This window comes from Leuresthes tenuis, unplaced genomic scaffold (genome assembly GCF_036924035.1).
Source record: "Leuresthes tenuis unplaced genomic scaffold, fLeuTen1.0.hap1 SCAF_22, whole genome shotgun sequence".
In the NCBI taxonomy this organism is placed as follows: Eukaryota; Metazoa; Chordata; class Actinopteri; order Atheriniformes; family Atherinopsidae; genus Leuresthes; species Leuresthes tenuis.
In genome coordinates this window covers 8291941-8317645 of record NW_027325376.1, presented here as the reverse complement: position 1 = coordinate 8317645, position 25705 = coordinate 8291941, and the positions used below count along the sequence as shown (strand labels likewise).

At 38.8% G+C, this 25705-nt stretch overlaps 1 protein-coding gene across 1 annotated transcript in view; it reads left to right on the top strand.

Moving 5' to 3' along the window:
* Positions 1 to 25705, top strand: part of LOC140281484 (phospholipid-transporting ATPase ABCA1-like) — a 152340-nt gene that overhangs the window by 19213 nt on the left and 107422 nt on the right. The window contains exons 8-15 of the mRNA XM_072375916.1: positions 1000 to 1086; positions 1182 to 1377; positions 7264 to 7403; positions 8082 to 8198; positions 12408 to 12605; positions 16433 to 16638; positions 17287 to 17463; positions 25441 to 25663. Of these exons, the coding sequence (XP_072232017.1) occupies positions 1000 to 1086; positions 1182 to 1377; positions 7264 to 7403; positions 8082 to 8198; positions 12408 to 12605; positions 16433 to 16638; positions 17287 to 17463; positions 25441 to 25663 (1344 nt within the window). The remainder of the gene's footprint in view (positions 1 to 999; positions 1087 to 1181; positions 1378 to 7263; positions 7404 to 8081; positions 8199 to 12407; positions 12606 to 16432; positions 16639 to 17286; positions 17464 to 25440; positions 25664 to 25705) is intronic.

The following is a 25705-nucleotide window of genomic DNA, read 5'->3' as shown; positions in this document are numbered from 1 at the left end:
ATGTCAAATGTCAACATGTATTTCTCTGCTGTTATTATAGCTACACCCATTATTGTTAAGCACATCTTATTGCTTTTTTTTCTGTGAGATGAGGTTTAGTTATATATCCTTTCTAAAGAAAACACATGACCACTTGAGATTTGAACAAAAATAGTCAAGAGGAAAAAGTTTAAAAGATTATACTGAGAACTTTACTTTGTGCTGTGGCCCACTTTGTATACCTCATTATACTTAAGACTCAACCAGCAGCAAGGTTATTATATAAAAAAAAGCTCAAAAGCTCTATCTACGATTAGTTTGGTCAAGAGAATCATGGATCTCTGCTTTAAGCCTCATTCGGGCATCTGATCTTTTCACTTTTAGTCATTCTTGACCCTGATCTTGCATTAATTTCTTGGCTTTAATACTTTATATGCTGAAAGACAACGCAAGCACCCCTAATACAGGCTATACTTGACACATGATGCATAAAAATGACAGTGGTTGAAAGGGCATGCCATTTAGTTCCTGTAATTCTGTTCATATTGTGTGCCTTGAGAATGTCACTGTTCAGAATGTCAACGTAACACTTGTCATTTTGCAGTACAGTGCTGGGGTTGATGATGTTAGAATACAATTTATTGGTCAAGATTTGAAGCAGTCCTTTCTTTAAGCATGACAACACCCCAGCTATGGGATACAAAGGGTCATTGATTGGTTTGATAAGTATGAAATGATGGGAATCATATAGCCTGGCCTTTACAGACACCAGATCTCGACATGACTAAAGGAGATTCTGGACCGAGGTGCTAGACAGTGCCCACCAACACAGTCATTAAGAAGTACAATGGGAGAAAGTCTTTTGGATGAGTGGTGTTTCATCTCTCTGTGGAGTTCCACAGACTTACTGAGTCAAAATCCAGAACCTTTTCTTGGTGAATTTATGAATTTGATTATTTATTTATTTCTTTTCTAATATATCCTCTGTTGTTATTCCTCTCTAAACCGAATGTGGTTTAGTTACCTTCAGCTTTGGACCTTAATACAACAGACACATTGGCACTAATAAGAAAAACCTCTCAAGATGCCTTACCAGTTATTGAGGAGGTTAGTAGTATTTTCACATATATATGTAAAAAAATTAAATCTATACTCTGATCTGATGAGGCCATTTTATTAGAAATTAACTTTATGTCATCTAGGTGACCAGGCTGCAGAGCTCCATGATCTTTAAGGCAGCTGGTTCCCTGGATTTCCAAGAGGACATGATCGGAAGTATCAATATGTTGCTGTGTGGAATGCAGTCGAACTCCAACTCTACCAACATGACCCTCAGTTTACCTTCCTTTGGACAGATGGCAAACAACAACTCAACGTCCATTATGGGCAACAGTTCCAGTAAGTGTTGCAGTGAGCTGCTTTATAAAGAAATGCAATCGTTATGGCTCAATCATTTATCACCATTTTAAATTTCCTGCAATATACATAGTCGTGGTGACCAAGAAATTGAGACATTAAGAATCAGTGATGCTTAATGTGCTTTATCACAGCAGCTGATTTGTGGTAATTTTGCTGCTGTGAACAGCTTAAATTGTGCTGCATTTGGAGACTGGTTAATTGCTGGAAATTGAGCCTGGTCACTATGAGCGGCAGAATATATCAACTAAAATGTATTTTTCCTCTTTCAAGTGAGACTTATGGTGTTTTGTGGTAAAGATAGTGGATGTATTGAGACCATAATTGGTACACCAGCATCAGCAGTTTTTATGTTAGGCGTGTGGTGAATGGACAAACACTCATCATAAATAATCAATTACTCAGTGTTGATAAATCTGAAGCATTTCCTCCTTACCAAAATATCCATGCTTGTGAGAAAGAAAGATGAATTAGCTGGGCATGGTACACAGCGCAGTCAGCTGTGCAGGGTGAACAAAATATGACCACTTGTGCACATCCAGGAACATGCACCTGTGACACAGTTGGCTCTTCCGCCTGAGCTGGAAACTGGGTTTGATTAGGAATACATCATTTCAGGCTGTGTCAGCGGCTGGCATCTGCCGTGGCCAATCAAATCAACTATTTTCATTCTATTTAAAAGCTGCATGCTCCTAGGCCTGACATAATGATGTTTTCTTAATGGTGAGGAAATTTCAGACTAGCTTGTCCCTAGTGGAAAGGGATGCTGCCTGGCTGTTGTATACACACAAGGGTGCAAATATATGATATCTTAAATTTGAGCATATGGCAAACATTGCTTCCCATAGAGGACAGATGGTGTCACAAAAACACTTTTCGCCGATCTGAATCTGAATTAGTTTCTTGTACTATTTAGAAAGGGGACTACAAGCATGGCGGCTATATTGTTACTGTTTGTAGTATGGATGCACAGATATATAAGGTAAACATCAATATCAGTCAATATCCAGCTTGTAGACGGCAACTGGCCTGTCTGCAAATATAATAATCAGTATTCAATATTGGCCAGTATTCACCCAGTGTCTCATGGTTTTGTTGCATGAACTTTCTCCTTGAACCTGATGAGATTAATTTACATTCAATGTTGTTGGGCACAAATAAATTTAATTCTGTACGATGTAAGCGCTTGGAAAATATTGAGTTGCTAAAAGTGTAAAAGGTTAAAAAGTTTTTGAATAATTTGTTTCTAAATACTCAAATTATCTTTGCATGTGAGAGGTTATGATAAAGGTTTTTAATACACTTGAACAAAATCATTTGTGCTCATTCAAAGATATTGTGTTGGAAGGCTGAAAGCTTTTTTTCTCATTTTCTTTGTTAAACATAATCATATTTAGTTGTTTCCCTGGTATTAAAGGAGAATAAATCACATAAACAATCAATATTAAATCACATAAACAATTTATATGTTCCTCATGCTATGCATGCTATGCTATGCTATGCTATGCTATGCTATGCTATGCATAAATCCTGCTAACGTGGTGCAGTCAGAGTTGTCTCTGCAACAGCAACAGCTGTGTACTTTGTGGTTTATTCCATGTAACCAAATAATGGAAGCCACGGCTTAAAAAATCCCCCACCTGGAACAGGTTTTGTAAGAAGCAAATATTTTCATTTATCGATGCACTTTGTTGTAATTGCATTAAGATGTTTTTCTTTTTTGTTGTTTTTTTTTTTTTTACCTTTAATTAGTCTGGTTGGAGTGCACTTTATTCAGGTAAAATGGGCAAATAACCCATAATTTTTTTTACCTACTTATCTACAAGCTATTCTTGGCTTCATTGTCAAAGTAACTTTATCTATTTTGCTGTTTTTGCTGTTATGATTTTGTCTGATATTGCTTGGAACATTTCTTCATTTATATTAAGGACGCAAACTGTTTCCCTCTCAGTATCCAAACAGTTGTTGGGAGTGAGGGTGTTCTTTTTCTATGCAGCTAAATGTCAGAGAGGCCTCTCTGTGTCACTTAAGAGAGTGACATCAGTGACATTTATTCAAGCTTAACTGACTTTCTGTTGAAAAGCTGTGAGACATAGCTTGATTCGATCCACTTGTAAAACGTAAGTGCTGCTTGATTGGTGCATCAGGTCGTTCACATGGACTGGCATAACTGGCATCACGCATTTAGGTAATCCAAGAGTGCTGTAAGTGCATGTCTGAGTATGTGCAAGCTTGTCTACTTCTGATTATATATGAAATTAAATGCTTCAAACATGAGTCATGCAAACTTAAAGTAATATCACTTTCTTTGTGTGTGATTGCATGAGCAAGACGGTGTGTGTGTGTTACAGCACCTATACAGCATTCACAGCGTTGTCTAACTGAAATGCTGAATTTAGCCCATCTCCAGGGTACAACTCAAATTGATTAAATTTGCCAGGTAAGTTGAGGGGCTGGCTTGAGGCTCAAAGCAATTATTTGACTGTGGCTAAACATAGTATAAAGAAGAGATTTCATCTTTCAGACTTGTGTTTTGTGAAAGAAAATAAGGTTCTGTTCTCAAAAATAACGACAGAGCTTTGGGAACTGTCTAATGTCTGTAATCTAGTGCCTCCTTTGGCCCAGAAAATATTAAAAAAGTGATCTGTGTCTTTTCCAAGATACAAAGATGCCGATATTTGAGTGCAATCCATTTGTCACTGACATCTTTATGCATGCTTTATAGCTGAGCAGAGCTGTCGTTTCTCACAGTCAGAACACATTCTATGAAATAAGGAACCATAATGCATGCAGTATCTGAGATATAGTTGTGGAGTAAAACACTATATTTTATGGATACTCATATTGCAGGGAGCTGAAGTATATGTGAAAAATCTTTTCACATTTATATTTGGCGTATGAATGCAAATTGTACAGGAGTTTAGGCCTGTTACACAAAACGAGAGCCATAAGTGGCAACGTCTTTGGCTGAAAAATGATGTTGATGCTGCCATGCAGAAAACTGTGGTTTAAAGAATGACACTTGAGGTTTGCTCCAAAAATGAGTTTATCCACAGTGATTCCTATATTAAAAAGAATGGATGGAGGAATTGCTGTCTGCATCGATTACATTGCAGAATGTTCTGAATACAGTGATTTGGTAAAGGGAAGTTCCCTTAAATGACTTTTCCAGAGTCAGGAACAAGAAGGAGAGAGTGACACTGTGACACTGCCAGCTCTATGCAAACATTAATAACTCTGACATTGTAAAGATAAATGTGATGCCAGTGGTGTCTCCTGTGTAAAATCCAGTGCAGGTCTATTCACCTGACTGACACAGAATCCCTATTTCTTTCAAACAGAAACTCTTTGATTTGGAGTTGCGTTTCCCTGAAAGCTGGTACATTGAATTGTGTGCTGCTGAGCTAAGTATCACACACATTTCTTGTCTCAGAAGTGTTGCAGATTGCAGAAGGTGGCATCTGTGCAATCTGTGGAGGGAACAGCTGGCCAGACCCAGACTAAGGGGAGGCCATTAGCCGTCCTCACACTGACCTCCCATGAGCACCTGGAAGAGATGACCAGCAGGCAGAAACGCTAACATTTAATTGCATTGAAAATGGTTGCTAAAGTATCCTTGATGGCTGCCCTGGTAAAATGAATGGAGAGAGGAGCTTTGAGGTGTTGTTGCAGTCTTGACAGGCGAAAAATGAAACAGGGCTGGAAAAAGCACTGATGCAATGACAGGTGTCGGAACAAAAGAGACAGACGAGCGGCCATTTTGACTGGCAGATGACACAGCAAACCGATCGATTGTTTGGAGTACCTCACCACAAAAATCATACATTTACAGTCAGAACAAGCAAGGGGCAGTAAAAAAAAAAAGCGGGATAACCACTCCAAGTGCTATTGCTCGTAGTGCAGGACCTCATATAACTTATTTAGCACTCTCCCGGCCTGGCAATATTCATGTTGGCAGATAAGTTAAATTAGTAATGATCCTACTGCTGGTGAGCATATTGACTTTTCTAGTGTGTTCATAGAAGCTTTTCCCTATGTACTCAGGACTGGACTGTAGACTGTGTTTACTTTGGCCCTTCTGTTTTTGTGAAAATGTACTTTTTTATCAGCACATTCACAAGGTAACTCTTTCTGTTACAAAGTTACTGAACCAGTATTCCTTTCATTAAACTATTTTATTGGACAACCCATGATATAATGTTCCATGGCAAATCTAACATGATATTGATATCAATTTTCTAAAAAAATAAAAACTAAATGAATACATAAATAACAAGACAGAATAAGCATTGTCAGCTAAGTTCATCTCCCAAAATTTGACTTAAATTTAACTTTGAAAACTTATTAACTGAATGAAATTGAATTTAGCAGTAAAAATATATGATATACACTATCATAATATATTTAATACCTTATTAAAATATGTTAAAGTCTGAACTGCATTATGCCATATCATTTCTAAGCCAATGCACAGTAAAAAAAACTAAACCAAACATTTATCTGTGTCAAAATGTACATGAATTATTATGATTATAAAGTAACTTACTAACAGAATCCTTACTGTCCAGCAGCAAAAATAGCTACCATGGTGTCATTTCTTAGGCTCTGTGATTCCAATTGTGACTCTGGTTTGACCTCTTATTTGTACCAAACTTTGTCTTTTTATTTATTATTTTTTTTGCATCCTTTTCTAAATGTCCTTTTAATGTCTCCTATTGAGGTGCTTGGTGTGGAAGGTTTAAGTTATTGCTCTTGACTTGAAGTGCACTGCACGGGGGGGTATGACTCGGTGATGATTTAACATTTCCCTCATGCAAGACCAATGCTGCGAACACAATCAGCCTCAGGTGACGCACAGTAAGTTCAGGAGGAAGGGTAAACAGAAAGAGAAACTGGTAAGCCAGCCAATCATTAAGTTCTCCCCGGGGTCAGCCAGTCATCGCATTCGATCTGAATACAGTGATTGGCTGACCCACATGTGGCGGACCCACAAGACGGATTTTTTTCCCTCTTTTATTTATTTTTTTTAAGTTAAGATGACGTGTCTGAATTTCATGCCTCTTCTAACAATATGCTCTCATAGACTAACTACTTAGAGTTTGTTCTCTCTGAACTATTGCCTTTGAGTGTTCAAAGCTTTTGTCACTTCTGTTTGGTCAAAGTTTTTGTAAAAGTGTTGCAAAGTGATCAATACACCCCATCAGCACTTAGTCAAACCAACCTCTGCTGATTGTGTCTGATAAATGGACAAATAAGAACCCTTAATCAAAACTCGTCAAAAAGGAGCTATTAGTGGCAGCTCTTTTCTGAAGTGCAGTGATTGCATCAATACTGTCACTTATGGTGCTAATCGGTTCACTCCACATGTGCACAGCTGTTTTTTTTTTTTTTTCAGTTCTTAAGGAATTCGGTTATATGATTTGCATTTTTAATTTCTACTTTCGTAGCAAGTTGTAGCAAGTTGCTTCCTACCCATGGACAGCCTGACACATTTGGATTAAGAGAATGTTTTAATTGGAAAAATTTGGGATATTTTTCAATTGTATATTAGCTTCTATGTATTGGGAAAAAAAGTGCCTGTTTGAGTAGTGATTATTACATCCAATACTCAAGAAGGCCGCAGTATTTGAAACATGTTATGTTCGCTCTTACTTCCTAATAAACTTAAAATGCTGTTTGGGTTCATGTGGAAGCCACACATTCTTTTTGAGAACATGTGCAATATTTATCATGTTTGCTTCATGCTCCCTCCTTTTAACTTGTGTTCGAGCACACATACAGCGTGTGGAGTATAGAATTTAAAGGGGGCTTTCTTGGTGCTTGAATTGACTTTCCCTGTCTCCTCTCCTCACCCCCTCTCGTCCGTAGATGGTTTTTGTCAGACTCTTGTCGAAACCCTGGAGGGCACACCTGGTCTGCGCTACATTTGGAGCACCTTCAAACCATTATTGCAAGGGAAGGTCCTGTACGCACCTGATACACCTGCTGCTCGCCTGCTGGTGAAAGAAGTAGGTTTAGAGAAGAAAAAAAGGTTTTGTATATATGTCCATGCACTCACGTTGAAGTGTATGAATTTGTATTTTTTGTTTGAGTTTGTAATTGTAGTTTGTATATATATATATGTATATTCAAGTATCTTGTTTGCACAGGACAATGTGCATATGTCTAATTGTCAAATGGGCTTCTGATGTTTGTAGGCAAAATAAGTGGATGTCACACTTTACCATCTTGGTGGAAAAGGAAAGCAAATATTCATACAGGTGGAAACACACAGCACGTGTTGTTAATTCATGCCATTTCTCTGCAAACTGCATAAGCAAAACATACGAGACATGCAGTGAGTCTCTTGCTTTCTGATTACATAAGAAATGGAAGCAAAACTTGCCAAATTCACAGCAAGCGGCCCGGTGTTCTACTCAAGCAGCACTCTTCACACCAGACGCAAATTGTTTACAAATCAATGTTCTGAGGTAAATAACCCCATTTACATTCATCCCCATGGGTGGAGGAGAGGGGAGTAACAGAGTTGCAATGTCATGAGTTTCTCAAGGGAGAGTGCAGATGTAGAGTATGTTCATGTCTGTGTTGGCTCAGCATGAAAAGAGGCCTCTGTGGGTATGTTCCCTTTCAAGGGAGGGTGGGATGAATTTGCTGTTAAATGTTGTTTTTGTATTTTTTTGTTTCAGGCAAACAGCACGTTCAACTCCCTGGCAATGTTAAAGGAACTTGCAGATTCCTGGGATGAACTCGGACCACGTGTGTCGGATTTCCTACAAAACAGCCCTCAAGTCAATACAATACGGGTCAGGCTCAACAAGATATCCCGAATCACAGTGGCACATATTTTATCTTTTTTTTTTTCTTTTTCTCCAAGTATTTTAGAATGTCACCTCAAGGATAAAAGAAAGTTTCAGACAGCAATGAATCTTTTATTTTATTTCATCCTTTTTTTCCATTTAATTCGATATTGTGACGTTTGCAGAAAACTCAAATTCTACTCTGCAAACGTGATATGAAAAAAATACATTTTATTTTACATTTATCTGTTAAAGATTGCAAGAAAAGTCACAGGACATAGCTTTTTTATTAATTAATTAATATTTTTTTTTTGGTCACCCTTATATCTACATAACTCAGTAACAAAGTTGAGTCAAGCTATGGTTACAATTTAATGTGGCGCTATAACTGAACCCCTGTAATTATAACAGTATATATACACATGGGAGGGGACGCAACTTTTAGCTTGTCTGACAACGGAAACATAAAAATATGTGAATGAGAATGAAATTTAATTTATTTTGGTTGAATTAATTAAGAGAGACTTATATTATGCTATTTTAAAAGATACAAAAAGAGCAGAGCGGTATGGTTTTGAAGCTCAACTTTGTATTGTTTTGATGGTTATTTAAAGACCTTTCTGACACTGTACTAAAGTCAACTGGCTTCTGTCTGCTTTGGGACAGGGTTCAGAATTTGGCTTTCAGTCCCACATCAAATGACTTACAGGTATTTATCAGCTGTGGCTGCAATCTGCATTGATATAAACATAAGACCTGGATGGGCATGCTGATTTCACAAAGTCTAGTTTGTTTTAGGAGTGCAGCTGTAGTCCCATTTTATTTTATTTAAAACTGCAGTGCGTAACTTCTGTCGCCCCCTAGAGGATTTCTGCGCGATTACAACTGTGCGGCCGGCACCTCAGTATGACGTAAGGCTCGGTGTAACTGCTGAACGGGAAAGCCTTTTCTTTTTAGTGTGATCCACTTCTGAACCTCTTGGTCACTTCTTCGTGTTCTCCGCCATGTTGCTTCGAGCAGCCCTCTCCTCCCCCCTCCCTTCTCGATGTCAGGTAAAACCCGAGTAGAATGCGTCATTTCCTGTGCGCCAGCGCGGGAACCCCACGACACCAAATACTTAACCACTTATCAGAACTTTTTGCCCACCTGTTGGATGCCATGTAACACCATTCTCTCATGTGAGTTACTGGATTTATCTTTGGCTTGAGTACACGGATAGCTCTTAATGCACTGAGAATACACAAGCAATTACTGGGAGAGGGGAAGGATGTAGCTGTTGTTTAAGGGGGTGCACCATAATAAAAAAAAATCACATTTACATGTCTTTATTTATTTTTTGCTAATACAATATTAGTTCAAATGAAAACAGCCTCACTCTAATGGGAGAACTTAAGTGAGCTTTTGGCATCACAATACAGTGCAAAAGGTTCCCTTCAGTATCCTTTTTCAAGAAGCCACAATCTTTTCCAAACCCAAACAAAGAAGTTTTGGTGTGGTTTTCCAAACCTTTTCAAACTTACCTTGTGGGGCTGCAAGATTCCTCCAAGTTCGGTGAGGTAAAGATCATTAGAAATTCCATCTGTTAAAGATTGTATGAATATGGACAGCTAATTTTAATAAAATGTCTCATAACACAAAGCAATGCAACATAAACCTCCAATTTTCATATTTTCCTTATTGGGCAGCTTGTGTGTGCATATGAGATGTGACTTTCACAGACTTTGTAACTAAGTAACCGCAGGTTGCACATAGATTAGTTTTCACATAGCTGTTTCTTGAAAGTTAGACTTGGCAATTTCTAGATTTAATTTCTGTTTCACTTGTTACTTGCCACAGATTTAGAAAGAAACAGGTTGCATAATGTGGTAATTTGAAAGTAGGGGAAAGACACACAAACTCAGTGATGGATTCAAAGCTGAAAAGTAAGACTTACAGTTCCTTTTTTTTCCCTCATTAGAAACAGAGTTTTTTTTGCAAATGTGCAGCAACTCACTCTTGTCTTTCTTGTCTTTTATGAAAAAAGCTCCTTTTGGCTGCAGTGCAACAGCATGTGAATATCAAGGAACAAAGTGTTGCTGCAAAATAAACTCTTTTCTAAAGAGGAGATGGGCTTTACGCTGCAGGCGATAAACATACATGTTGTGTATATCAATTTGTTGCACCTTCAGTTAGCTATGGAGAGCGAGGGAGAAAAGTAATTATGGATAAGTGCAGGATAATTCTCATTCTGGCAGAGAGGATTATCTATGGAAGTAAAGGACGTGGACTCTTTGCCACCACCTCCCTCTCCTCCTCTCTCTCTGTTTGCCTCTCTGTGTATTTCCTTGACACTGACATTACTCCAGTGTCACTCCAAATGAGCTTATAGGCAGCTGGAGGGAAGCAGACACTGGGAGCTCCATATTGCAAGGGTATTCATTACCCTAGTCCTAACCTTTACACAAATGGACCTGCAATCCTCCTTTGTCTTCATTTTCTCCCAGCCCAGCCCTGTGCCCACCCCTTGCTATGAAACTAGCAGCTTCATAGGTTTGTCATCCTCAGAGGTCCTTCAAGGTTGCAGACACTTTTTCCATTGATGGACCAATTACCATCATCACACAACTACATTAGGGAAGGAAAATTTAGGGTGTAGAGCTGAACAGAAGGACACACTGTGGCATGTTGTTTGAAATCACCAATTAGTGAAAGAGATTGGAATATGTTTGACATACGGTAACTACCCATGCCTTTACATGTTTTACCACTAAGACTCCAGTGGTTACCATGCCAACGAGTGTGGTTTTGTATTTAATGTCAGAAATGCTCATTTGTGAGAAACGCATGGTAATATTTAACGGCAGTCTCAAGGATTACGCCTTTACTCAAGTCCTATGAGATGAGCAGTAGCTCCTTTCCAAACTCCAGTACATGTGCACCATCATGTAAGCTCAATGGAAGTCTCACTGACCACCACTAGCACCTAAGGTTTCCCCTTGTTTTAGAAGGTAAGCAACCACATTTGGCTTTGCCACTGTAAGACGCTCTCGTGACAAATAAGTTCATTTAACACGACCAGTAAGGGTAAGTTGTGTATCTACAGCTGTTTGCTTCAAATGCCACAGAATATTAAGCCTGAGCAGTAGCCGGATGAGGATCTCATCCTCTTTGAGCCGCTTAAACAGTTACGCTCGGTTTGCCAACGTGACCTTATGACTGCAGTTTCAAAAGGACATACACACGTCATGTCCTTGATTTAGCATCCACAAAGATAGATGTTCAGGTTTCTTTTTTCCTTCAGTTTCATACTTTGTCCTTAGGTGAAGCGAAATATTACCAGAAGAGTTGGCAGTGCGATGAATTTCAATTACACTCCCGATTTTACACTGCAGAGGCCCGATGCTTAATTGATGTTCAGCAAGGTCCACGTTATCCACTTTGATATGAAACTGCATTCGACTATCATGCATTTACAAATTATATAGAATCTATGATTAAAATTGCTTATTATAATCGACAGTTTTTTCATTTATGATGACATGTAAATTATTAGTGTTTGGTTTGATTTTAGCTTCTTTCATTACAGCCCTGCCATGTTATTACTTGGTCATTTCAAAGCAAAATTATGCAAATACTTTGTGGGAAAGATCGAAAGGATCGTGGCTACTAAATAGAGAGCATCACTTTTAAACTAGGAGCTGGGAGTGAAATTACCTCATTATCAAGGAGCCATTTATTTCTTTCTGCATAAAGACACACTCATGTTTTCTTTGTAAGAGAGGCATTACCAATGCACTTACATCTGCTCTCTGAGCAACACGTGAGCTTTACTAATTTGTTGCATCATTGGAGCAGTTTCAGCCTGAAACTGACCTGAGATGTCTGGAAGTAATGACCTATGTACGTTTCATAGCGCTGTAAGGGATCTTTTTGTGTTCTCATGTGTGAAGGCAGATTTGTTTTGCATTCATTTTCATTTTCATTCTCATTATATGTCTGTTTCCGGCACTTTTCTGTTTGTGAACATACGGAACGTGCTGCGTCGTAAATGGGCGGCAGGTGCAACACTGCCATCTATCTTAAAGCTTTTAATTGAGTTTACAGAAAAGACTAAGCTGACCTCCGATGCCTTCTCTAACACAGTAGTTTCAAACCTAATTCATCCTCATTAACATGCATTTGCCTTCATATTACATTAATTTCTAAATACATCCATCTTTTTGCTGTCAAACTCAGACTTTGCTGGGGAATCCTGTGTTTGCGGCAGCCCTCAACCAGCGTCTCAGTGGCACACGATGGACAGCCGAGCTGTTAGCCAACTTCCTGTACAATGGGCCTCCAGAGGACCGTCCGGCTGACATGCCAGCCTATGACTGGCGGGATGTTTACAACACCACCACCGAGATCCTGAAGCTCCTCTCCAACTTCCTTGGCGTATGTAATTCATCTTTCTGTGTTTTCACTCAGTGCAGAATGGCTCACACACCGTGCCTCTGTGTCAGTCATGGACCACAGGGTTGTGTAACCTCGTTGGTAAAGAGACAGATTTTGAAAAAAGGGGGAGCTGTTCTGTGACTTTTAAGTTTTCCAAATCTTTATTCTCACTGCTGAGGAAAGTGGTCAAAACGTGACTTTTGTCCCTGCACTATTGTTTTAGTCCCTCCTACTATGTTTATTTGATTTCCACCTCTGTAGCTACTTTCTTCTGCTAAAGTCGTCGTTTACTACATGTGGTGCATGACCTTTAAATGACCTTTGAAAATAAGAAGTATAAGCATTCTTAGGGTCATTTCCATACAAAATATATGCAAAATTTCATCAGCATCTTGCGCACTGAATAGAACCCTGATCAGCTGCCACACTGAAATCACCAGTTTAATTTAACTCTGGGGTTGTCCTGTGTTATTTGGCATCTGGGCGAGAGTTGCTGAGGGTTTTGTGAGGTGGGGCCTCTTTTGACCGGGCTTGTTGCAGTTTTTCCTGTAGATCGGATTGGGACCTGGGGAGTTTAGAGCTTAGATGAATGCCTTGGCCTCATATTTGTGTTCCTTGAGTCTTTCCTGAGCTGTATTTGTGGCACATTTAGGCTCACTGTCTTGCTGGGGGATGACCTGCGGGTGTTGCTGGTAATTAGTCTGCCATGATGTGTGGAATCTGGTCAGTTTGAAAACAACAAAATGGACATCAGAATCCAAAACTTCCCAGCAGAATATTGCTTTATATATAGCTGTTTACTTAATGATTAATGTGGGTGGCAGTTCATTTCAGTCCCTTAACGAGTACTTCTGTGCAGCGCATGTATTCAGTTTGAACTATTCAGCAGACTTTTTATAAGACCAAGATGTAGCATAAGTTTTCTAAATTAATTACTGATTTGATTGAATTCACTTTTGATCCTGACTGTCACAACTCTGGCCAAACATTAGAGATGCCATGATATGTAAGCTGTGTGCTTTATATCTAACACACATCTCCATATCAGGCAGTGCTTTTTTCTTTACTTTTCATTTCTTGTCTTTTCTTGTTTTTTTTTTTCCTTTTTTTTTGTCTCTTGGCTCTTTTGTTTTGCAGGATCTATGCTCTGTTTCTTCTTCAAACTAAATATCAAGGCTGCTGCTTTTCTCTTCTTTTTTTTAATCTTGCTCACTCATTCAGCTTTTGTGTCTTTTTGAAAATATGTAGAAGAGGCTTTGGTCTTTTGTTCCTTTTACTTTAATATCCTTGACTTAACAAACTGTCAAGATCTGTCTGTGCAACATGTCTAATAAAATCATCTAGATGCATTGTTATGGACCAGACTGTAGGGAATCTGATATGGCATCAGTGGGAAGTTTACGTTGATGTACTGATTATGGCACAGTCTGTGGTTTTTTCTCTTTACTGACTGATGAAACACATGTACACTGCCCTTCCTCACTCTGTGACACTCTTACATAAACACTTAACATCAAGTCATCAGCTCATAAGATGGCGGCATGTTATTCTCTCCTCTGGATGAATGCACGTTTAACCGAAATAATTGGCATGTACATTGAGCAATGATAATGGAAACGGCAAATTAAAATTTTTTGCTGGACATAATTGAAAAATCTGGAAAAATTTGCTCCTCCCGGATTAATCTGACTGACAATATCTTTGTTCAATGATGATTGACATAGTTTAGCCCGATTTAATTCATATATCATCCCTTACCGGTGCTTACCAACAACAACCCCTGTCAGAGCAAAATGGTTTCTTTAGCAAACATGTAGAAAAACAGGAGACCATGTGATAAAATGTGCATGTGCAGATACAAGAAAGGAAGAATGGATTCCTTGTTAATGGGAGCTTCCAAGTCTGTCATTTGTTTTCTTGCAATAGTAATTGGTGAGAGCTAATGTATGACTACAGATGAAAGCCCAATAATTTGTTGTAATTTCATAAAAGGCACAGTGTCTCTCTTTGGGGCTACTAGCAGCACAAAAAGTCAGGTCTTGTCTCTTAAACAGCACAAACTCATTTCCAAACTCCCACAATTTAAGACCCAAGGCACATTTAAGGAAGCATTCGGAAGTCTAAGCTTTGTTTGGGGAAAAAAAAAAAAAAAAACCTGTTCTCAAGCTTTCAGCTTTTATTACAAATTGTTACTTTTGCTCTTATAGTCATGATCATAAGCAAATGACTGATGTCAATGTCTTGAAACGAAACGATAAAGGTAATTATTTCTCCATATCTGTATCTTGCTTCGTATGGGTGGGTTGGTTGAACAATTCGAACAGGAAAATGCAGTTGCCATTTGAAAAGAATATAAATGCTCGTACACCAAGCTCCTCTCAGTTTGGAGACAGCAAATTTCTACAGAATAAAAGACACGTCATCAGAGGTTGCTGATTAGGACGCAGTGCTGCTGAAACACAAGCCTGTTTGTGCAATTAAAAGCCCTGAATCAAGTCAGTGCCCTCTAACCCCTTTTCTTGGAGGTCATTGTGAAGGTATTCATGGAAACAGCAGCAGTAAAAAATGCCATTGTGTCATCTTCATAACCCTGGGAGTGAAAGCCTCAGAAAATCAGTCGGATAATTATTCAGATTAGTGAATTTCCCCACAAGAATGTTTTTTTTTTCAAATTCAAAGACATGATTTAATGCAAAGTCTCACTACCACGAAAGAGTAAAAATGATTTATTGTTTGTATATCTTGAGCAGATTTCATGTAGCACAGCCACTTGACCAGCCCATCGGCAGTAACTCATATGCTTATGTGTGCTGTAGGGATCTGCTGATGTTAATATAATCACCAACATATCAGTCAGTGGCACCGGCTTGACTACAGCAGGCATGATATAAGCATGACGGCACAACTGCATGTGTTGCTTTATTGAATTACGCCGAGATGGGATTGGCAAGCTATCAGTGGGGCCAGTTTCTTAGTCTCGAGCCAGAGTCAGATTGTTAAGATTGCTTAGCCTTGGCTGCTGGCCCAGGGGTCAGAGAAGAAAACTCAAAATGAGTAAACATGAACTCTCTACCCTCCGGTAGGAGCATATTGGCTGGTAGGACCTGTAGTAGCAAAGACTGGTTCTAATATCCCAATTTGACACTCAGGACAGGACAGGCTCTGAAGATCTTTTGTAAATGCAGTAGATGCATACATTGCTACCACAAATTGGTTTGAACAAAAATCTATTATTATTTGCTCAGTCAAATGATCAGTCATTACGCAGCTGTTAACAGGGTAATGTGAAACATTTTCTTTCCCATATTTCACTCAGTGCTTTTGGCTCGTGCAACTCTGCAAATTATGTGGGGAACAAATGGCGTTTTCTTTGATATTTGTGCCCTGTGTGCACACAGCTGGGGGAGAAATCATAAACCTATTGCAGCGTAGAGATGCGTGGACAGCTGTCAGGTGTGACTGCCTCCCAGGAAGGCTAGCTCATTATCATCTCATGAAGCGGGGGACAAGGCTGCAGAACAGGGGAGTGCTAGCAAGACTGTATCTCATTTGCTTGTCTCTGCTGAAGCCCAAAACATTTCCCACCCCCTGGCAGCTCCAGATAATTTAAAAATACACTGTGTGGTTTAGTCAATAGCTGAGTGAATAGCTTTTTTTTTTGCTAAATATCCATCTGCTGTTCTGCCAGTGAGTTCATGTCTGCTTCTGCTTTATGTCTTTACGTGTGAATACCAGGAGTTTATTTAAAAATAGAATAATTTGCTTGATAAATGTCAGGATTATAGAAGAGTAAGACAATTTTTCAACATCTCTGTGTTTCTTAACAGTGTCTAGATCTGAATAAGTTTGAGGCAGCCCCCACTGAAGGCCATCTAGTGAACAGAGCCCTGGAGCACCTGAATAATGATACGTTCTGGGCGGGTATTGTTTTTGAAGACCTCATACCTAACTCCAGCTACATACCTCCCTATGTCAAGTACAAAATCCGCATGGACATTGAGGGGGTAGAACGATCTAACAAAGCAAAATCCAGGTACGTAATTCAACTTGGCCTTTTCGTGAACAATGTTATCATATCTCAACATCATGTACCAGCTTCTGGGGCTTTTCCCCTTGATTTAAGCATAGAATGTGTATCAATGAGGGATATATGCACCACTCTCTAAAAGCCAATATGAGAGTGCCTTAAACTTGCATTCAGTGTAACAGCCGAAAGGAGGTGACTCCTGTAGTAGGCAGAAGTCAAGTTTTACTGAGTTTTTGGTATATCTTTTTATGAGATATGGTTCAATTCTGTCCAGAAAACCCTTTTTTTTTCTTTTTTCCAGATAGGGCAAAGTGGTTAGAAAGTGAGATTACAGGAGAAATTAAATAACTGTTAAAAAAAAAAAAAAAAGAAACTGAACTTCAGTCTTGAAATGAGGGAATGTTAGCATAGTGGCCGTGTCTATCTATGATGCAGTCTATGGTTTAAAGTCTTAATGCTAAGCTAAGCTAGTTATTTGCTCATTTTAGCTCAATATCTCATCAACAGATACGAGACTGTTGAACAGTCAGACTGAACATATTTCTAAGCCTTTCTCTACCAAAGCAACAACTTGCTTTATTGTTTTAATAACGTACACATTCTCAATACTCTTTGCTGGATGTCTAATCATTCAGGCTGTGGTTTGCTTCTTAGGTCATGGTCTCCTGGAGCCAGAGACAACTCCTTCGATGAACTGCGCTACATATGGGGGGGCTTTGCCTACCTGCAAGATATGATGGACCATGGGATTATACGAGCGCACACATCAAAAACTCAACCTCTTGGTGTTTTTGTCCAGCAAATGCCTTATCCTTGCTTTGTGGATGATGCGTGAGTACCGGTACTTTTTCCCCTTTTTATCTGCCAGCCTCTTGATTAGTAGAGGACAGAGGTATTAAAGCAATACATTTTTGTTCTCTCAGGGGAGTTGTCACCATAATGTTGAGTAATGGTCTTATCAGATTTCCTCCCAGATTTCCCTGTGGACGGACGCTTCCCTTTATTTGTCTTTAAAATCTGTGTTGTTATGCAGATGCCCACTGCTCTGACTGATCACAGGTGAATTAGCTAAGATGGGAACCTCCTTGGCTGATGTTATTGTTTAAAGCAAATTATGATGAGCTGAATCTTTGAGAGAAAATTCAGTTTTGGAAATTGACTTGAGGGACCACAAGGGAGATTAAATGGATGAAGGCAGTGATAGCGAGAGTGGGTCAAAAATATTGATTTTAGTCAAACAACAGGAAATGGATGAATTGTGGGTATTTCTTGAATTATTCAAGCAATGACAGAGTCGGTGCCTTCTTTGTAGTTCATCCTCATCACATGCAAAGTCCAATAGTATCACTCGATTTTTGTTGTATTTGTATCCATTGATAACACTGGCTTCTATCAAGTTAGATGCCTCACCTAGGGACACAAATGATGAGGTATCACACAGCATTTCCACAGCCAAGATTTCCTCAGAGTCCTGGAAATGACTTCCATCCACACAACATTATGATCTCCATTAATAAAGGAAAAGCCCGGCGATGCCATCAAGAGTAAGATAATTGCCACTGAGATTTAAGACTAACAATGCAACGTGCCCCTCACAGTTCGGTAGACACAAATATTTAAAACCCATGGGAAAATGCAGCCTGAGAGATTGAGGATCAAATTGTAAGATATTATGTGCTTTGGATGCCTCCGATTTTACAGGGAATCTACCTTCTTGGGGCCTTGGATCAAAATTTAGATCAAGCAAATAAAACATTAACATGAAACACATTTTGGTTTCAAATATCTACAAGAAATTAAATATATATATATATTTATATTCATATATATGAAAATATAATGCCTTATACCAGTTTATTTTCTTGGAAACACTAAGAAATGCATTAGTATGTTAGAATTTGATTCAAAGTGGCATTATTGATTCATCATGTAGCATTTGTGTTGGTTCACTATAATCTCCTCTAATTTCAATGCACCTTTTTTTTAATATAGCTTTTTAAATACAACATGAACCAACCCCTTGGACCAGATTCCTGTATTGCTCGTAATGTATAACTTCAGAAGCACAATTTCCGTTTTAACATATTGCAACTCATTGTCTTGATAATGATCTGAAATTAGAAAGCCACGGTACAGCTTATTTGCTCATGCCAGCCTCATCGCCTCAGTGCCCATCTTTCCAAACCAAAGGATTAATAATTACACAAGATAAATAGGAGCCATAAAGCAGTGAAATACCCCCAGCCCCTACACCACTTACTCTTTTGCCTGCCCAGACATTCGGGCATTTCTATAAATTATGAACACTTGAAAACTGCTTTTCCATTCATAAATAATTGAGAGTGACATCACACAAAGGAAGATTGGCTAAAACACAGAGAGGCGTGATGTGGAAGAACTTTGGTGGTAATTACTTTCATCCTGAACCGTGTTTTCTCAAGTCAAAAGATGGTGAGACTTTTGTTTTTGTGTTCTGCTTCTGCTGTTGCTCTTTGAGAACTGAGAACAATTGGCTTTGAATGTGATTAAAAAAGACTGTAATATTTGTATGATCCATCAATAATTTAATGTTTTCAGTATAGGAGATGTCAGAAGAAGGGCATTCTCTGTAAAAGTGTATAAAGAGTATAGAAAATGTGATGACGTAGTGTACACAGTTATAGCTTCTTTTCTTTTATGTGGGAACTTGAAGTGAATTGCAGTTATTGGCAATAAATGTTTTGATAATAGTCTCAGGAAACCACACTTTTAGTTTCTCAGAGACCTTGTCTTCACATTCTTTTGAGTTTTGCTTTTTCTTTTCAAATTCACATACACAATATTTCCATTTCAGCTTATTGCCCAGTTTTACCTTTACTGACCTCCAAAACTCCTCTTGAGAGCTGCTTTGAAAATATTAAATTTTTTTCTTCTTCCTCACATCCTCCTCAAAACTTTTGTCCATAGCCCACCTCATGAACTACAGAAATCTTCAACCACAGCTTAACCTGCTGGTATTTTGAACCCGAGATACCTAAACTGGTTTAACTCCCACAACCTTCTTATCCACACTTTGCACAGGCCTGTGATGGCAGTGTGGGATGCAGCCAGAACCCTGCAAGGCATGATATCACACAAGCCAGTCAGTTATTTGCAACCTCTAAACTATTGTATCCTCCTAAATCAGAGGCTTGTTTGGATCCTGAGGCACCGTCTCACATTCACACTGGCTTGGTAATAGTGTTAGCCAATAACATAGGCATGCAGTGGACTTGAGGAATATCCATCTATAGGAAGCAATTAACACTATTCATATACAGTAATTAGACTATCTGACACTTACAGAGACCAAAAATGAGCTACTGGCGTTTTGTCTTATATCTACGGTGCTTCTGCTTGGAGCAGTGACATGCTGTACAAATAATATTGGGAAATATTTGCCTCATGTCTCCCCTTACACTGAAATAACCCTTTATAGCCTCTTTATAACCGCTATAATTTCCGCATTTGAGATGTATTTTTTTCTCACTAACATACAGGGGAACCATCGGCACATATATTGATTCAGTCTTGCAAGACCACAATGATACTGAGCTACTTTAATTAGAAAGTGGTCATTATTACTAATGAAATGGTTTCAATGCAAAGCCGCACTATAGAGCCAATCAACACACTGATTAATGCTCTGAGCCAAAATAAGAGATGGTTTTACTGAGATTGTTTATTCATTTGGTTTTGTGTGACATTTTTTAAGACTTGGCGTTTTGTAGCTTTAAAGTTTCAATGACAAATGCTGCAGTATAGTCTGCTAACCAGGCAGTTAAAATGATGTACACTTGGAATAAAATGCAAACCATGTATTCACAGTTTTTGATCACCAAGCTAATTCACAATCATTGTATAACTGGCTGAAGACTGTTTTTTTTACAGCTGCCACAATAGTACCATGAAATTATCTGTCATTAATTCTTCTTTAGTGGAAAATGTGAAAAACTTTGACCTTTTTTGTTGCCATGAAGAGCATTAAACACATGACCGTACATATTTTTAGTATCCCATGCTTAAAAGAGTGATGCATTTTAAACAGTACTTAGTGAAATAAAACCATCTTATGTTAAATACATTCTACAGTTGAGGAAGAATTAGTTTGAACAGCCTGTGATAGATGAGATTTTATTTTATGCCTACTTGAACAAAGGACTTCCCTGTAAAATACTGCAAGTCATGAATTTTCCTTTCTCTAATTGATATAGATCAAATTTGAACCCCTTTACATTAGATCTAAAGTTCAAGCAAGCATCATTTTAGTTTTTTGCCCCTCAGTTACTGTCGATCTTTGCCGAAGCACGTCACTCGGTGCATGATAGAGAAAAGATAGAAAATAGAAAAACATTTCTAAATTTCTTGGAGTTCCTACAGTATTGGCCTCAGTGATTGTGAAATGGAAGAATGGAAGAACCACTAGAACTCATAACAGAGACAGCCATGTAGCCAAAACTGAGTAACCGTGCAAGAGGGGTCAGTGAGAAGCCGATGGGTCACTGAAATGGAGCATCGGATGTCCTTTGAAGAGATGAGAGAGGAGCAGAAATTCCAGCAGTCAGGAATTGATGGCAGTTAAGGGCATATAACAGCCCACATTGGGGTTGCCAGCTTTTAAAGGATGCTGGAGCATGAAAAAGAGACACTCTGCTCTGATGGGACAAAAGTTGAATGCCTCCAGAAGAACTCACTGTCTGACAAACACAAGCGCTATTCTTCGAATTGGCTCACACCATCCTTATATTGGAACAGCATTGTACCAGTGTAATCCTGTGGGGGGGCTTTTCAGCGGCACAGACATGGAGACTGGTCAAAACTGAGAGAAGACTGAATAAAGCCAATTACAGAATGGTGCATGCAAAGTGAAACTATGCAACAGTTTCCCTCTGAGTAGGACTTTGTGGTATGCGTTCATTTATGTTAGATTGAATTAGTCCATGCTAAAAGAGTAAAACAAATTGAACAGTTTAGAAGCAAGGCGTGTTAATTTACAGATGACTCAAGTAATGCAACTGAGGTGTGAAGACTGCACTACTGATGCAGTAGCATCAAGGGGGGTCGATGCCATATGATTAACAAAGCTATGACCGTAACGCTGCCTGTACTAGTTAAATTCAATTAGATTCAGTTTTATTCATATAGCGCCAAATCACAACAAATGTCATCTCAAGGCACTTTGATAATACAGTCCAATTCAAGCCAATTAGAGTCCAATTCATTGTAATCATAATCCAATTGATTTAATTCAAAATTAGCCCAATTCATTCATAAAGAGCCAATTCAAAAACAAATTCCTAGCTAAGGAAAACCAACAGATTGCACTGAAACTTCTCTTCGGTCCAATCTCCTGAGGCGACTGTGGCGGGAAACGACTCCCTTTTAACAGGAAGAAACCTGACTCAGGAAGGGTGGCCATCCGCCTCGACCAGCCGGAGTTTGAGTGGACAGAGAAGAGGGGGGAAAAACACCATAACGCCATTCAAAGGATACCTGTTGAGACAGGGAAACGCCAGTTAATGACAACAAAATGCCCAATGTGCATAATGTCATATGAGAAATTAAACGGAGGGATAATAGAGAGTAAAATGAGGAAAGGTGTGACATAAGAGGCCCCCCAGCAGTCTAGGCCTATAACAGCTTATAGGATGTTTCAGGGTCACCTGAGCCATCCCTAACTATAAGCTTTATTTTAAATCTGCCAGAGGAACACTTTGGCATGTTTGCCATCTGCTTTCTGTCTGTGTTCTCTCAGCATGGTGAGAGCTGTTTCTTGTGTTTGCTGCTTTGGTTGTATTTTCAAGGTTTAAACTGTGCAACATCAGATTCTGTGACCTATTAGCTCAAGTGTCCAAACAACAGATTTTCACCAGGTTTTTTTTGTTTTTTTTACATACTTTTTCAGATTACATTGAATCGGAATTCTGCCCTGTTTTCAGTGTGAAGTTGAAGAATTTTAGAATATATGTAACAGTTAACTGACCATTATCTTGAACAATTTGCCATGGTTTTCACAAGTTTCAGTTTCTTACATTCTAGTCTTTAATATTTAATTGCCAGAAATAATGAAAGCAGTGCATCACCATCAGCGGTAGTCAGTTTTCTTTTTTTTCTTTGTGGTAAATGTATGGCCGAAGTGTAAGATTACGATGGGATATGTCTCATGTATAAAAGCTAGTGCACTTTCACACAAATTTTTAGGTATGATTTTGGATAATCTTTAGTCTACAAAGTCTTAGTCCTCTTTATGACAGAACCACATAGACTTTCTCCTTGAAAGATAATTTGTATCACCAATAAAAGAAACCAAACTTGAAAAATGCAGTCTGTTCCCCTCTGAAAGTTGCTCACTTCTTGACAGCCAAATAGCTAAATGGTATATTTGCTCAGAATGACACAAGAAGCTTTTTTTTGTGGGGGGGGGGGTGCGTGGTATGCCAACCTCTGGGGACACAGAGCTCTGCTATCTCTCGATTTACAGAGAATCAGTCTTCCAGCTTCCTAAATTTAGGTCAGCCTGCCAATGTAACCAGAGCCGCACAACACAGACCTGCCTTGGGTTCTATTACTTAAGCACCTTTGATCGATCAGTCAATGTATAATTCAAGAGAGTCTCGGTAGCAAGGTTGTCAGTGTCAGACATGGTGTGCATGTCTGATCTCTTCCCCTCTGGAGAAGAGTCACAGAAGGAGTTAACTCACTGTCAGCTGGTACGAAGATTTTTGGGCAGATGGGGAGCAGATAATGCCAGAATTAGTATTCAACTTGATGTACTTCTGACTTTAGGCTGCTTACCTCCTAAGAAAAGGTGCTAATGTATCATTTAGCTAGTTCTGGAAGTGTATTGATTCGGTGGCCTCTTCAAAGAGGTAATTTTATTTATGTAATCTTGCGTGGGGTTTTGGATTTAGTTGCCATGTCTGAACTTTTAGAAACTCTGCGTTAACTTATCCTTTCCTGCGGATTTCAAGACCTCTTTTGAAAGGTGATCCATCCCACAAGGGCTGTGCAAATGTCCTCGAAAACGTGTCTCTCTCACTCTCTCCCTCTTGGTGTCTCATTCAAGTTCTCATGCGACTGAAATTCCTCCATAGTGCACCGGCTTAGTATCTTTGTTGTGCTTTTTTACTGTGCTAAATAACATTTAGAGCAGATTAAAGCTGAGGTTCAACACTTTTCCCTTTTAACTTGTAAAATGAGACATTGTAGACTGAAATTAAAGTTGCGGTACTAACATGATAAGCAGAAGAAAAGAAAACTTTCAAAGATAATTATCGAAAAGTAAATTTAGCTGTGTTAGATGAAAAACAAATAAATGATGCAAAATCACCCCCTGAAACAAGCTACTTATGCAGAGCTAACCAGCAATTAAGGAAAGTGCATGTTTGGGTGAACTGTTCCTTCTTGGCAAAGAATCAACAAAACTAACTTGACCAGATTATAATGGGAGTGATTTTTAAATTTTTTTTGCACATGTATGGGAAGCGTGCTTTGATCAGTTGTTTATCTGAAAATACTTGAAAGGATCACTTGGTTCCACCTGTTATAGCAGATGCACTCCGTGCTTCTTCTGTTCATTTATGCTGAACAGTGCTTTGCTGCATCGTATCGTTAGTATTTATGGAATGCAAGCATTAGTGTTGAATACTTTGTCAAAATATATTTGATATCTCTCCTTCACTGTCTAATAAATCAAAGGAAGCACTTTATTATATTGGCAGTGGAGGAGATATTGACATGGCATTTTGGTGGCATTATGAAGCCGGTTTAATATTGCCTTATTGTGTTGTAACGACATCAAATCGTACATCATCTCTGGCATGAGACGAAGCACTAAATGTTCGATTGAGCTGATGCACCAACTTTACAAAGGTTTGCTCAGCGTAAAAATGATAAAACTTCATCGGCATTGAAACCATGACAACAAGGTAGATCGTCTCAATCTGCAACAAAAAAAATAAAAAATCTTAAAAAGACTCCTGTAAAATACAATTTGTGTTTAAAAAGGCAGCTATCTATTTGTTAGCTGTAGTTGTAGAACTTCTAATTATTTTAACCTGGTCCTCTCTACAGCTCCCTGTCCTCTGCCTGGTTGCTCTTGTCATAAAAACACAACCAGAGTCATTTCTGTGAAGCTTTTCCAAGCATGGCTCATGGATTGCAAGGTAGTACAAGGACTAAAGCAGTTGTTGGACTTCTTGTGGTTCATTGTTGCACAAGATTTGGTAAATCTGCTGCTGAGAACAGAAGTATTCAGAACAGTATCAGCCGCTCGTTGTTATGAGGCTGGACATGTGTTTACTTTCTGATTTTCAGTATTGGTTAGGCAGGCTTTCAACTGTGGAATTTTGATAGCGTTTCTCAAATCTTGCTCTGACCATCTGATGATGATACACACTCTGTACTTTCAGATTTCACCAACTCTTCCGAGTTTTTTTTTTTTTTATCCATAGAGCCTTGGCTGACAAGTTTGTTCAGACAGTTGATTCTTGATTCTTAATTATTCTTTTGGTGAATAAATTTCAGAAAATGTTAAATTTGTCACTTTTTCCAAAACCCAGAATCTTCATCAAGCATATTTTTCTTCATTTCCTTCACTGCCTTATTCTATAAGTCTGGTGTATGCAGAAGCTAATTGCTTTTAATCCGTTTGAGTATCCAGCATCTTCATATGGACACACACTGAGCATCCATCTGACAGTTTTGCCTGCATATCACTTCTTTGTCACCACACATGCCCTCTATGAACACTCACTTCTGATCTTTTTGATTGTTTTCCTCTATAACCAGCTTCATACAGAGTATTGGAACCATCCTCCCCATGTTCCTGGTACTGGCCTTTATGTACTCTGTGTGCATGATCATCAAAGGCCTGGTGCTGGAGAAAGAATTGCGGCTCAAAGAAGTGCTGCGAGCCGTTGGCGTTCAAAATGGTGCCCTCTGGTCTTCTAGACTCACAGAGAACATTGTCCTGCTCACGATTCCTTGTGGGCTCATAAGTATCATGCTTAAGGTCAGTAGAGAAGAGTCAAAGAGTGGAAAATATCAAAACACA